Raw genomic sequence first — 14,459 nt, 5'->3', positions numbered from 1 at the left:
CCACTATGCAGAGCATCTTCCAATCCTGAGATATGCTTTGACCAAGATAAGCTAAAAGTTCAGTGCTGCAGTAATGGTCAACTGTGGTTACCCAAGAACTATTTAGAGATCAGTAATGAAAACTTCCAGGTGCTTAGGTCATGTTCATAGCCGTGCAAATGCAAATAGGCAGGTACGTCCCTCGGCCCGCGCCACTTCCCGCAGCCTCCATTGGCCGGGCACAGCGAACCGCGGCCAGTGGGAGCCACGATCGGCCGAACCTGTGGATGTGGCAGGTAAACAAACTGGCCCGGCCCACCAGGGGCTTTCCCTGCACAAGTGGCGCCCCAAGTTTGGGAAACACTGGTCTACCAAACTCAGGCTATTTAAAGCAAGGCAACGGACAGTTAAGGAAATAATAAATCTGAGCTTGCCCACATTATATATAAATTACATTATTAGGATAGCTGAAAATTTTCTGACAGAAAAACAGATTGACAGAAAAACAGATTGCCGACTAAACAAAATGTTTCAAAGAAAAATAACTGTGCACCTTGAAAAATTTTGATTTTTTTGTAAAATAAAAAACCCCAAACCCTGAATATCAGATTTTTTTTTAAAAAAAGGGTTTTTTTGGCCCCAAACTGAAATATTCTGGACAAAACCCCTAATATTTTAATTCTAAAATGCTGCCCTAGTGGTTCATATTCCCTTCCTCCTCAATGGGCCCCCAGCCGGACTACATCTCCCATGATACACCATGGTCATGCAACTGCCCTGACACATGGCCTCACCATAGGAAAGATTGTGGTGTATCAGGGAGATGTAGTCCAGCTGAGGAGTTCCGTCTATATAGGACAACTCCCATAAAGTACAGTGTGCGCATTTCGGATTCAAAATAGTTCAGTTTTTGATATTTTGCTGTAAACTCAAAATCTCCCCATGTGTAGCCCATAGAGCTAGTTTAGCATTCTTTTAGCACTAGCGCAAGAAACCTACTACTTTATATCCAGAAAGAAAGCATTTTCAGACCAGCTATAATTACTATTAAATAACAGGTTTCAGAGTAGCAGCCGTGTTAGTCTGTATTCGCAAAAAGAAAAGGAGGACTTCATAGAATCATAGAATATCAGGGTTGGAAGGGACCCCAGAAGGTCATCTAGTCCAACCCCCTGCTCAAAGCAGGACCAAGTCCTAGTTAAATCATCCCAGCCAGGGCTTTGTCAAGCCTGACCTTAAAAACCTCTAAGGAAGGAGATTCTACCACCTCCCTAGGTAACGCATTCCAGTGTTTCACCACCCTCTTAGTGAAAAAGTTTTTCCTAATATCCAATCTAAACCTCCCCCATTGCAACTTGAGACCATTACTCCTCGTTCTGTCATCTGCTACCATTGAGAACAGTCTAGAGCCATCCTCTTTGGAACCCCCTTTCAGGTAGTTGAAAGCAGCTATCAAATCCCCCCTCATTCTTCTCTTCTGCAGACTAAACAATCCCAGCTCCCTCAGCCTCTCCTCATAAGTCATGTGCTCTAGACCCCTAATCATTTTTGTTGCCCTTTGCTGGACTCTCTCCAATTTATCCACATCCTTCTTGTAGTGTGGGGCCCAAAACTGGACACAGTACTCCAGATGAGGCCTCACCAGTGTCAAATAGAGGGGAACGATCACGTCCCTCGATCTGCTCGCTATGCCCCTACTTATACATCCCAAAATGACATTGGCTTTCTTGGCAACAAGGGCACACAGCTGACTCATATCCAGCTTCTCGTCCACTGTCACCCCTAGGTCCTTTTCCGCAGAACTGCTGCCTAGCCATTCGGTCCCTAGTCTGTAGCGGTGCATTGGATTCTTCCATCCTAAGTGCAGGACCCTGCACTTATCCTTATTGAACCTCATCAGATTTCTTTTGGCCCAATCCTCCAATTTGTCTAGGTCCTTCTGTATCCTATCCCTCCCCTCCAGCGTATCTACCACTCCTCCCAGTTTAGTATCATCCGCAAATTTGCTGAGAGTGCAATCCACACCATCCTCCAGATCATTTATGAAGATATTGAACAAAACCGGCCCCAGGACCGACCCCTGGGGCACTCCACTTGACACCGGCTGCCAACTAGACATGGAGCCATTGATCACTACCCGTTGAGCCCGACAATCTAGCCAGCTTTCTACCCACCTTATAGTGCATTCATCCAGCCCATACTTCCTTAACTTGCTGACAAGAATACTGTGGGAGACCGTGTCAAAAGCTTTGCTAAAGTCAAGAAACAATACATCCACTGCTTTCCCTTCATCCACAGAACCAGTAATCTCATCATAAAAGGCGATTAGATTAGTCAGGCATGACCTTCCCTTGGTGAATCCATGCTGACTGTTCCTGATCACTTTCCTCTCATGTAAGTGCTTCAGGATTGATTCTTTGAGGACCTGCTCCATGATTTTTCCAGGGACTGAGGTGAGGCTGACTGGCCTGTAATTCCCAGGATCCTCCTTCTTCCCTTGTGGCAAGGGAAGACTTGTGGCATCCAATGAGGTGAGCTGTAGCTCACGAAAGCTTATGCTCAAATAAATTTGTTAGTCTCTAAGGTGCCACAAGTCCTCCTTTTATTAAATAACATGTACATTAAATCACACCCCTAAAACCGTAACTCTATTGATTGGAGTGTTTTCTAAGGGATAAAACAGTAAAGACTGTCAACACACCAAAGCTGTATTGCTTTAATTGTACCACTATAGTTAAAGCAGTGTAAGCCCCACCCACCCAGTGTGGACGCAGTTATACCAGTATAAAAGTGCTTATAATGTCCACCTGGGAAAAGAAATACATTTCACCAGTACAAGGCACCTTTATACGGGTATAACAGTGCCCACTCTAGGTTGTACTGGTATCACTATACCAGGGGGAAAAAAATCACACCCATAACCAACATAGTTATACTAGTGCAAACAGTGTGTAAAGCAACAGGCCTTAGGAAGGCTGGATGTTTGCCAAAACTCAAAAAGGAAATATTTCAGAGGCTTTCGATTTCAAAAAGGCTTCAATTTATTCCACCCTTTCAGAACAAATCCCAGTTTGTCCCTAACTAGCTGCCAGCATGGCAACGTTGGGCTTGCAGCCAGAAGCCTAAGGGACTACCCTGGACTATTGCGTCCACCATCTCAGGGCTCCCTCGCACTCCCCTGCCTGCCTGGCTCCACCTGGTGTGGCTCGCCCAACCCTTAGACTGTAAACTCTTTGGGGCAGGCACTGTTTCTCCGCTCTGGTTTGTCCAGCACCTTGCGCGCTGGGGCTTTGGCCCAGGACTCCCTTATGCCACAGGAATGCAAATAAATCATCATCTCCCTCAATCACGGCCACTGGAGGCTTGGGGGGAGCTGTGCCCTCTCCCCCAAGGAAGGGAGGGGCTGCGTTCAGACATGGGGGGGGGGTCTGGCCCCACGCGGGAGCAGGGAATCCTGCCCCCCCCCCCCGACTCACTGCAGCCACCGCGACTATTGCAGCATTTTTTAACCCTTGGGGACCCCCATTAAACCAGCGGCCTCCTCCCCTGCGGGGCCAGCTCCCGCTGCGGCGGGCGGAGCAGGGAGCGACACCGCCCCTTTAAGGGGCGGGGGTGGCCGGGGCTGCGCGCGGCCTGCAGCGAGGCGGTGGCGGGTGAGTCCCCGGCCCCGGGTGCAGCAAGGGATCCTCGCGGCGCCGGGGGCTCGCTTGCACGGGGGCGCGTCTCCAGTGGGGCCGCCCCCCCCCCCAGCGTGTGCACGGCGGGAAAAGGGCGCTGCGGGCTCACTGCAGTGCGAGGGCGTTTGCAGCCCTGCGTGGGATCGCGCGCGTGGGCCGCCGAGCGCGTCCCTGGTGCCCGGGCAGCTCCGAGCACTTCCCTGGTGCCCGGGCAGCTCCTGCCTCCTCAGCCCGGCCCTGTGCCCACTGGGAGACAGGGCGGGCGGGGACGCCGCAGCCAGGTACAGATTTCCCTTGCCTTACAGAGCCCCACAGATTACGCCCCCCCCACCCCCCGCCACACAGACACACACACACACACACACACTCTGTTTTCTTTCCTGTTGCAGGGTTTGGCCGAGACCTGGGCATTCTTAGCGGAGTTAGCATTACTCCCAACGGCCCGGCCAAATTCCGCGGGGGATCATTTACCTTCTCCTTGAATTCCTCCTGCAGCCTCCAGTAGTATTCCTCATGCTCGGTCTGAAACCATTGTGGTATTAAACTGCCTTTGTTCCACCCACACGAGTGGGTGATGTGATTCCCAGGAGTACAGGGGATTGAGCATCATCAGAATGCATGACAGGTCAGGGCAGGAAACCTAGCCTGCCGTCTCCAGCGGGTTCAACCAGTCAGTGGTACCAGCGCTCTTTACAGAGCATGGCGTCTGCACCAAGGAGTTCTTTGGTGGCTGCTGAGTCCAATGGGCTCGTGACCGCTCTGTCCACCAGTAGGGCACACCCACGCACGAGCAACGCTCTGCATCCAAGCAGCAGATTCTTTCCTTCTCTGTCACCGGTCATCACAAAGCTTGATCCAGTCCACCGCGCAATGCTTCGACCCATCTACAAGCTGACTCCATCAACCACAGCAGCACGCTGCGTTCCTTTCCCAATCATCCACAGAGATTCCAAAGGATTCTAAGTTGTCTTTGCAAGCATCCCGAAATCTGCGCAGCAGTCTGCCTTTCTTTCTAGGCCCTTCGCGAGCTTCAGAGTACAGCACGCTCTTCGGGATCCTGTAGTCCGGCATTTGCTTCACATGTCCAAGCCACCTAAATCTTTTCTTACTAATCAACGTTCCCGTGAATGACGTACCAGCAGGATTAAACACTTCCACATTTGTCACCCTGTCTTGCCATCTTATTCAAAGAATTTTACGCAAACAGCTGATTTGACGACGTGAACCGGGGAATATCGGCATTCCTCTGTCTAACTCACCTGAGGGGCCTATTTGGTAAGTGTGCTCAGAGAGCACCTACTGCATGAGCCCCTACAGGTGAGTTTACACAGAACAGAGAGGGAGAGGAATGCCTTCTTCCTCCACTTTTAGCCCAGAGGTTAGGGTACTCAACTGGGATGCAGGAGACCGCCAGTTCAAGTCTCCCCTCCAGCTGAGTGAGAGAAGGAATTTGACCACCTCTTAGGTGAATGCCATAACCACCGAGCTAAGGGAAAGTCTCACGTGGGACTCCTTCAGTCTCTCGTTGAAGCTGTTCCACTGTAGCTAAACAATGAGTGAATTATTAGGATCCAAAACGCTATTTGGAATCTCCCTCGTTATTTAAAACAAGCCCAATTAGTTTGAGAGGACAAAACAGATGTTCTTTTCTCACTGAGGTTTCACATAGACTTGTTCTCCCTTGTTCCATAGGTCAGAGAGATTTGATAGATGGATAATAAAATGGCGTTGGTTCCCTATGATGACAGTGCGGTCTGGGGATTGCAGAAGTTCCATAAATCTTCATCTGTGTATCATTTTGCCAACCACACAATCCAAATCAAACAAAACTGGAAGCAACTGGGTGTAGCTGCAGTCGTATGGGATGCGGTATGTATGATTAAAATAAATATATTTTCAATTTGTGCAGAACATGTGTCTGTTTCAAGTCCAACCCCTAATAATACTGAGCTTTTGTGTAGTGTCTTTCATCAGTACACTTCAAAACTCTTTACAAAGGAGGCCAGTACAATTATTTCCATTTTACAGAGAGGTGAAATGACATGCCCAGCAGCTTAGGAGAGCTGGCTGCAAATTCTCTGCATGAGAAGTTTTTTCCCCCAATTGAAAAGTGCTCTTTTTATATTTAAAAAAAAAAAACTTTTCTGGTACATTGTCGGCATGATCAAAACTTTCCATTTTCACAATTTTCTGCAACATTTAAAAATTAATAATTTGATCTAAATGTTCAATATTTTTAGAATTTTTTTTGTTAGCTTGCTAGTGTACTGGAAACTCCTGTTTTCAGTAAGAAAATTCACTTTTTGGTAAATGAAAAATGTTGACAATTATTGCAATAGAAAGTTTAACATTTTGGAAAAAAAGATCATGAAAGACTTTGGGAAATGGGGCCTCTTTCAAGATTTATCACAAAGTTGTTTTCCCATTTTTTTTAACCAAGTCTTAATAATAATAAAATAATACTTCGTATTTGCATAGCTCTTTTAATCTTCAAAGCGCTGGGCAGCCGATAATCCCCATACCACCTTGATGAGATAGTTAAGTAGCGTCATGTTGTAGCTAGGGAACCCAAAGCACAGGAGTCGTCAATGGTTGGGTTTGTGTTGGTGTTTAGCTGTACCAGGGTCCTTGTGCTTTGACCACTAAATCATGCCCCTCTCTCTGGTCATAAATAATGAGTTTGGCAATTGAACTGCTCGCATTAGTTGGAGCATATGCGCTAACACAGCTATCATCCTGTTCCTAAGGATACTGGTGAGACAGAATTTTCTATAGCAGATGCTCTTGCAAAGTCATGATTTGGGTGTGGGACCTTGCTTAACAGTAGCTCACATTGGATTTAATTTGTACTTAAATAGAAGTGTTCTTAATCCATTACACTCGACTGCTTGACCTTCACGCACACTATGGAAGAGCATGCGTACCACGATTAAACCAAAAGGTTTTGGAAAGATGTAAGAAATACGATAAAGGGCAATGGTGCATCTCAACAGTTCTGCAATTTTGCATTAATTTTTTGCATCAACAAAAATCCTGCTTTTCCTTTCTTGGTGCAACTGTTTCTTTTTCTGCTTCCTTCTGTTGTGTTTTGGATTTAATGGAGAAACTATCCCATGTCATTATTTTAACCTCCTTTGCAGGATTGATAGTTTGGATATTCCTTTCTGCCTCCTGTCAGCCTTTGTATAACACGGATGGCGAAGTATACCTGCAGACTTGAGGTGCTTGATTGTCCACACCTTTCTTGCAACCTTCTCTACTGGTTTCAGTCAGAAATACTGTGGTCTGGCATCACTAAAATGATCCCCAATTCTTAATTAGTCCTGTCTCTTGGTTCAGGCTGTAGTCCTGTGTACTTATCTGGAGATGGGAAGTATTGATCTACAAGGGCGCTCAGTGATTGAACTAGGAGCAGGAACTGGATTGCTGGGAATAGTGGCCACGTTATTGGGTAAGTTTTTTTTTTTTTCTTTAAGGAATTGGTGCCGCTGTAAAATTCACACATAGGTGACAGGGTTGCTGTGTAAGTTAACAGCCACGCTATGTGACGGTTACTGTGATGTTTCATCTGTGGCTCATCTTCCTTCCTTTCTTATTCGGCTTTAGAGCCTCCTGCGTTATTTATTGTGGTGATGGTGCTAGAGCAGGTTGCTTCATAGTAGAACCCCCTTAAGGCTGCCTGCTGTTTCCATGGCGGTGAGCTCAGTGGCCAGGGCCGTCTTTACCCATACGTAAAGCAGGCAGCTGCGTAGGGCACCAGGAAATTTGGGGCACCACATTTCCTGGTGCCCTGCACAGCTGTGTGCTGCTCCAGGCCCTGCCCCACCTCTTCCCCATGGCCCCTACCCCTGCTCCGCCCCAGCCCCGCCCCCACTCCCCCGAGGACTCCAGAAGCGGGGGGGCCTGCACTCACCGGGAAGTGGAGTGACCCAGCCCCAGCCTGCTCCGCTCCCCTGGCTCCCAGGTTTGGGGGGAAGGGGGGAACCGTCCCCCAGCACTCGCCGGCAGCACGGCTGGGAGCCAGGGGAGTGGAGCAGGCTGGGGCCAGGTCACTCCAGTTCCCGCAGGAAGTAGCCATCCCCCATGGAGGCCTGGGGCGGGGCCCCACGCAGCCCCCCAGCAGAGGCCTGGGGCCAGCCCCCCCTGCTTCCCTTTGTGGAGGCCTGGGGCCTCACACAGCCCCCCCACGGGGGGCATTATAGGGCACCAAAATAGCCAGGGACGGCCCTGTCAGTGGCATCCCCTTCTTTTCTGTAGCTATTCTCCCGCAGGGAATAAATGCTGTGCTTATGTCCTTCAGCTTTATTAATACTTCACATTTTGAGCTCCATCAACAGATAGCAAAGCACTTTACAAAGATGTATATGCGTTATTAACCCTGTTTTTGCAGGCAGGGAAACTGAGGCACGGAGCAATTAAGCAACTTGCCCAGGTTCTGTCAGTCACCCAGTGGCAGGGCCAGGAACAGAACTCAGGTCTCCTGATCTAGTCTGATGTCCCATCCACTGTGCTGTGCTGCCTCCCCTTTACAATGGGTGTGCATAGTGAGTCATGGCATCGTTAGACCAACAGTGGGGCCAGTCATAAGTCTGGTATCTCACAGCCCTAGCTTTGCTTCCTGCTGCATTCACTCATTGTTTGTTTCAAAGTTTAATTAGACATCCTAGCGGTAGCACAGATTAAGAGTAAACGTAGCCCAGGACTCCTTTGCCTGACCACTGACAACTCTTGACAAATGCTCAGTTCCCTTAACATTAACTAATATTAGTTTGATTTTCATTTGAAAAGCAACTGGTATTTGATGATTTTAAAACTAGCGCCTTCTTTATCTGAGAAACTCATTAGTTCTAACTGTAATTAATTCCTGCACGGTGTGCGTTAACAATATATTATTTCCCCACGCCCCCCCTGGGGGGGCATGGATCAGGGTTCATGTTGCACTCCCCCTCGGTGCCCAGTCCAAGCGGGAAAGCTAATGATCCAATCAGTGGACCCACCAGAGGCATGTTACGCATATGCTAAAATGACACCCCCCCCCCCATCTTACTTTTTTTCTGACCTTTGCTGTAGCCATAGGATTTGATCCTGCACTTGAATCTGTGAAGGTGGATTTGATTGGAGCCCTAGATGGGGATTTTCAAAAGCATTCCGTTTAGCCTGGTTCTGTACTCTGTGTAGTTAATGAAGTCAATGGTAAAACTCTCATTAGGCCAACGAGTTCTTCTGCTAATTTACATCAGTGTAGAAGTGGGGTGGGAGTGATCTGACTCTGACCCCATTGAAGTCAGTGGAGTTATGACAGTTTACCCTGTCTGAGGATCTGCTCCGGTGTGTCAATTCTTAAATGTTAACACATGTTAAAGATGACTTAACTAGCACAATTCTATAGTCTAGAGCAGACAGCACACACGTTTGTGTAGAGTCTAAATTTGCCATGCCGATCATATCTCATTGAACTAAAACATGACTACATTCAAGTGTAATGTCCCTGTAGTGATAAATTCTAGCCACTATGGCAGACTTCCTTTTCAAATGGGGATGAAAAAAATAATCAAATATTTATTAAATTATAAGATAAGAACGGCCGTACTGGCTCAGACCAATGGTTCATATAGCCCAGCATTGTCTTCTGACAATGGCCAATGCCAGGTGCTTCAGAGGGAATGAACAGAAGAGGCAGTCATTGAATGATCCACCCCTGTTCGTCCACTCCCAGCTTCCGGCCATCATGCTAGGGACACCCAGAGCATGGGGTTGTGTTCTTGGCTAATAGTCATTGATGGATCAATCTTCCAGGAACTTATCTAATTTTTTTTGAACCCCATTATTGTTTAAAACTCTGCCCAAATTCAAATAAACTATCACAACCATTAACTTAAACATCAAAAAAACCCAGCTGTGGCTAAGGCTCTTCAGTCACCCATCTGCTCTGTCTGGATCCCTAGGGGTAATCTGATGCTACACCAGGGCAAAAATCAGTGAGACTTTTTTATAATAATCTCCCACAATTTATTCTGTAGTTTCCTCATAGAAAGACAGAAAGCAATTGGCTCCGTCTTTCTAAAAAGAAATAGTCATTTATTCCAAAAACAATTTTGATCTGATAGTACTATTTTTACCATTAAACATAAATAAAACTAAATATTCCAAGTGTCAGTTGACTTAAAATCAAGCAGCTCAGTAAATGTTTTAATTGTTGTTCAGTAATTTTGTTAACTCTTAATGGGAACTCGAGGTTGCTTCCCTTAAAGCATTGTATTCCAAAAGCTGTATCGGTGGGCAACAGTTATTTGTCTTGAGACTTACACTCCTTGTGCCACACAGGTGCTCATGTCACCATCACAGACAGGGAAGCTGCACTGGAATTTCTCGAGTCAAACGTTCAGGCTAACTTACCTCCTGACCTCCAGCCAAGAGCCGTGGTAAAGGAACTGACTTGGGGAAGAAACTTGGGGAACTTCGCGCCAGGAAAGTTTGATTTTATCCTGGGCGCAGACATCATTTATCTGGAAGACACCTTTGCGGATCTGCTTCAGACACTGGAGCACTTGTGCTCAGAACATACTGTTATTCTGTTATCGTGTCGGATTCGCTATCAACGGGATCAGAATTTCCTGGAGATGCTGAAGGGACGATTTTCGGTACGTGAGGTCCACTACGATCCCAGTAAGGATGTACGTGTATTCAAAGCACAGAGGAGCATCCACAAGGAAGACTTTTGACTGCATTTCTTTTCTCTAATATCAAACAGTACTTGAAGGTTTGCTACTATTATTTCTACTACATATACTGTACTTGTACTGATGAGCTTAATTTCAAAAGGATCCATCTAGGCTCTTATGCCACATCTGTCGCCATGGTATCTGAGCACATTTGAAGGTTGTATGCTCCGCCCTTCTCATGTGTGTAAGGCTCATTGTCAACATTCTCATTATCACTGAGTGAGCTTAGAAAAGGTCATTGGGTTTCAACTTTTTCAGCCAGGAGACTTTTCCTGTGAAAAATAGGGTTTAATTGAAAACAGCTGTTTTGCAGGAATATATCGTTTCATGAAGGTTGTTCAGTTGGTTGACAGAAAATTACGAACATTTTTTTTGTTTCAAAATGAACATTTTCCTTTTAGTTCTTGTAAATTGAAAATGTTTCAAAATATCAGATTTTGGGGTTTTCCTCCTCTTTTCTTCCCATTTTTGCCACTGAATAGAATAGAATGAGGGATGTTGAGGGATTTCCCTTTCACTTCTTCTATTTTTCCCTCATTTTTTCTCTCTTTCCTTGCTGTAACTTTTCAAAGCTCCCTCAACTTTGGAAAGTTCGAGTGGGGAAAAATGTAAACTAAACAGTGTAGAGACAAGTAACTGTCCCAGGACACCCCATTGTGGCCTAGGGCAGCCCTGTAGGCACCCTGCCTCGGTTTCCCTCTGAGTTCTGCTAAAATAATTCAGTCATAAGCAAAGTCTTTGAAACAGTATTCCTCTTCTCCTGGGGTCTGATTCGTTCAATATAATTAAACTCCCACAAAGCTTCCTTTCTACTCATCTTCAGATTTAGGGTCTGAGTCCTCCTTGCGACTGTGGCTTTAAAGTTTGGCCTCCCCAGCCTGTAACTTACCTCGCAAGTCTGGGATCTCACAGTCCTCCATCCTGGGGTTGTGTGCTGGTTGACTTCTTTATCCAGCAACATCCTAGTGTCCCCGAGGCCTCTCCCTTATATATCCCTAGGCTTGGCCTGACTTAGTCTCATGACTTTCCTGTCACATGACCAAAATCATTTTCTGATCTGGGGAGGCAAGTTGGGCCTGTCACTGGAGGACTTAGGCCCACCTCCCCTTAAAGGGCCAGCTGCCGCTATGCCACTGTAGTGTTGTAATATGGACACTTCCTTCATTAACAAAGTGGTAGCTATGTCCTGTGGGGTGGAGCTTTTGCCTCCCTGTTATCCTTGCTCTCCCCGAACCTTAAGGTGCGAACGTGAGCCCCGGTCCTCCCACTCCCACCAGGCTCCTAGGGAGGGTGTGTGGTGTCCCTTCTGATGACCTAGCTGCGTCTACTCCTGGGGTAGGTTGCTGTGGTGCTCCAGGCATGATATTTTTCGCAGCCCTGAGCAATGTAGCTAGGTCAGTCTAATTGTTCAATGTAGACCAGGACTAAGAAAAAGGAAAAGTGTCCAAAAATCTGAAACCATGGACACTCAGTAGCAGAAAGGAAAAAGTGAGGGGAAAACAAACAATAGTTTGAACGTTTTCAAAAAAATATTTCATGAAAATTTTAAAAAGCCCTGCTAAACTGAAACAATTTTGAAATTTTGTGGTTGGGTTGGTTTTTTTTTCATTTTTTCCCACCGGCTGTAGGAACCGTGACACTGAAGTCCTGTCAATAGCAGGATATGCCAAATAGCAGGGTGATTTTAGAGCAAGAAATGTTAAGATGCACACAGAGAGTGAACATTCCTTGGTGTGTATGCACCCATGCGCGTGTGTGTACATGCACAAAAAGAAGGGATATTGTGAGAGCAAGACAAATGGATTTTTAAAGACCTAGTCAGCCTTTGGGTCTCAAAGAATGGTTACAGCATAGTGTTCTAAGCATCACCACCTCAGTTACATCATTGTCATGAAACTCCTTCTATTATTCTGACCTGATAAGTTTTCGAATAGGTTGAGGGCTCTCATAAAGAGGATGGTGATGAATTGTTCTCCATGTCTGCTGAATGTAGGACAGGAAGTAATGGGCTTAATCTGCAGGCAGGGAGATTTAGGTTAGAGATTAGGAAACACTTTCTGTCAGGGTTGTTGAGCTCTGGAACAGGCTTTCAAGGGAGGTTGTGGAATCCCCATCATCGGAGGCTTTTTACGAACAGGTTGGACAAACACCTGTCATGGATGGTCTAAGTCAGTGGTTCTCAAACTTTTTTTTTTTTTTTCACGGCCCACTTGCAAATTGCTGAGGGTCTCGGTGGACCACTTAATGATCTTTCCAAATGTTGTTTGTACTGTTAGCTAACTATTGTAAAGCACTTTGGATAAAAGCGCTACATTAAAAAAAAAAACCCTTAATAATAAACGTTTTTTTGTTCTACAAATAAAAGCACACAACTCGTATTTTAATATCTGTAGTCTTACCTTTCTAATGTGATGGATGTGCCCTCTCTCCCCTGCCGCGGCAGCCCCCAAGCTGGGGCTGGGAAGGAGGAGGGTCTCTCCCCAGCCACAGAGCTGAGGCTGGAAAGGAGGGGGGGTCTCTCCCCGGCAGCCCTGGAGCTGGGGAAAGTCGGCTCTTTCTCTGGCCACCGCAGCCCTGCACGTCCCAAATTCCCCCCGCCCCCTCTTCTCACTCCACTGCCCCCTCCCACCTATGCCCTATTTCCCTCCCCAAGGCCACCACCTCACTTTACGTGTGCGTCTTCTCCATGGTCCAGGCACCTAATTAGTGTAGCCGGACAGGCGTGGCTCCACTAATTAGGGGGGTGGTTCTTCATTCTCTTGTGTGCAGCCGCCCAGGTGCACACCTTAGAGGGAACTATCCACGGACCACCTGAATGGAGCTCGTGGACCACTGGTGGTCTGCAGACCACAGGTTGACAACCTCTGGTCTAGGTTTACTTGGTCCTGCCTCAATTCATAGAACTGAACTAGATGCCTCTGGAGGTTTCTTCCAGCCCTACATTTGATTCTCTACCCTAATTTGTTTGTGGCTAAATCATCTGTTTTGACTACTATCCTTGAGAATTGCTATTTCTGGGTGGGGCGTTGTTTTCTTGTAAACAGACCTCTCAGAGTCGAGTTATTGTGTTGATAATTTGTAATACAGCCGAGGGTCACCCCCATCCCAAAACCACCAACCAAGATCTAGTAATGGTCCATCACAGCGGTCCATCATTACCTGACAGGAGAGAGCCAAGATAATACAACTGGTTGTCAAAAAATAAATAAAAATAACTTAACAGGGATTTTAACTTAAACCAGAACAAACAGAACTGGATTCCACCTACCTACAATAACCTTAAATAGATGAAGAATGTATATAATAAAAACATTTATAACGGGGTTGTGTGTGTGTGTGTGTGTGTACACACACACACACACAAAAACTTACTACTAAGTGTACTTAACTCAATATAACCCCCTAAATAAAGAAATATCTCTCTCTGCATGCACAGGCTATTACCTTATAGGTTGCTGTTGTTTTTATTATGTTAGTTCAAGGTTCCCCTTTCCCCAGATATGTCACAGGGTACTATCTAACGCTCAAGGCAGCCTTTGAGCCCTGGGTGGCTCTCCTGACTTCCTGAAGGGACGGATTTAACTCCAGTGGTGCTCGCTTGCAGGAGTGGATGTTAGACCAGACCCATGGGATCTGAAGGACTTTTGCTTCTCCTGTTGCAGTTCTCTGGCACCACCTGTGTCAATGATAGGAGATGACCAGAACCGATGGTGAGGAACGGAAGCTCAGGAACAGGCTATCGAACATGGACTGACTTGACCAGCCAGCAGAACCCTCTTCTGTATGCCCTGCTCAACCTCAGTCACTCCACTTACTCTCAGTCCTGGTTTCCCTCTGCCTCTCCGGCTGCCCTCTCCCCACACCCTATTTCTCTGCATTTACTCCCAGACTCTGTGTTTCTCTCTCTTTCTCAGGCTGCCCACTGCCTACCTCTGTCCCTCCACTGCCTCCCTCTTCTCCCCAAACTGTTACTTCCCCTCCCTCTGAGAGTAGGGGCCACCTCCTCTCCATAGCAAACTGACAGTACATTCACCTTGAACACCCCCTCAATCATATATTCCCCAGACAGGGTCAAGTCCAT

The 14,459-nt window shown here is 46.7% G+C and overlaps 1 protein-coding gene across 4 annotated transcripts; it reads left to right on the top strand.

Annotated features, from left to right (window-relative positions):
• The first annotated feature begins 3,555 nt into the window (after nt 1-3,555).
• On the top strand, nt 3,556-12,760 carry METTL21A (methyltransferase 21A, HSPA lysine). 4 transcript variants are annotated; one of them, XM_037911898.2, is made up of 4 exons: nt 3,556-3,632; nt 5,349-5,525; nt 6,996-7,107; nt 9,981-12,760. In XM_037911898.2, the coding sequence occupies exons 2-4, from the start codon at nt 5,367-5,369 to the stop codon at nt 10,376-10,378; spliced, it is 669 nt and encodes a 222-aa protein (XP_037767826.1). In that variant the 5' UTR covers nt 3,556-3,632; nt 5,349-5,366; the 3' UTR covers nt 10,379-12,760. The 4 variants fall into 4 exon arrangements, with proteins under 4 accessions (XP_037767826.1, XP_037767825.1, XP_037767824.1 ...); XM_037911897.2 differs by having other exon boundaries at nt 3,598-3,937; XM_037911896.2 differs by having other exon boundaries at nt 3,598-4,931.
• The last annotated feature ends 1,699 nt before the right edge of the window (nt 12,761-14,459 follow it).

The sequence above is a fragment of the Chelonia mydas genome, chromosome 11 (assembly GCF_015237465.2).
Source record: "Chelonia mydas isolate rCheMyd1 chromosome 11, rCheMyd1.pri.v2, whole genome shotgun sequence".
Taxonomy (NCBI): Eukaryota; Metazoa; Chordata; order Testudines; family Cheloniidae; genus Chelonia; species Chelonia mydas.
This window is presented reverse-complemented; position numbering and strand designations above follow the sequence as displayed.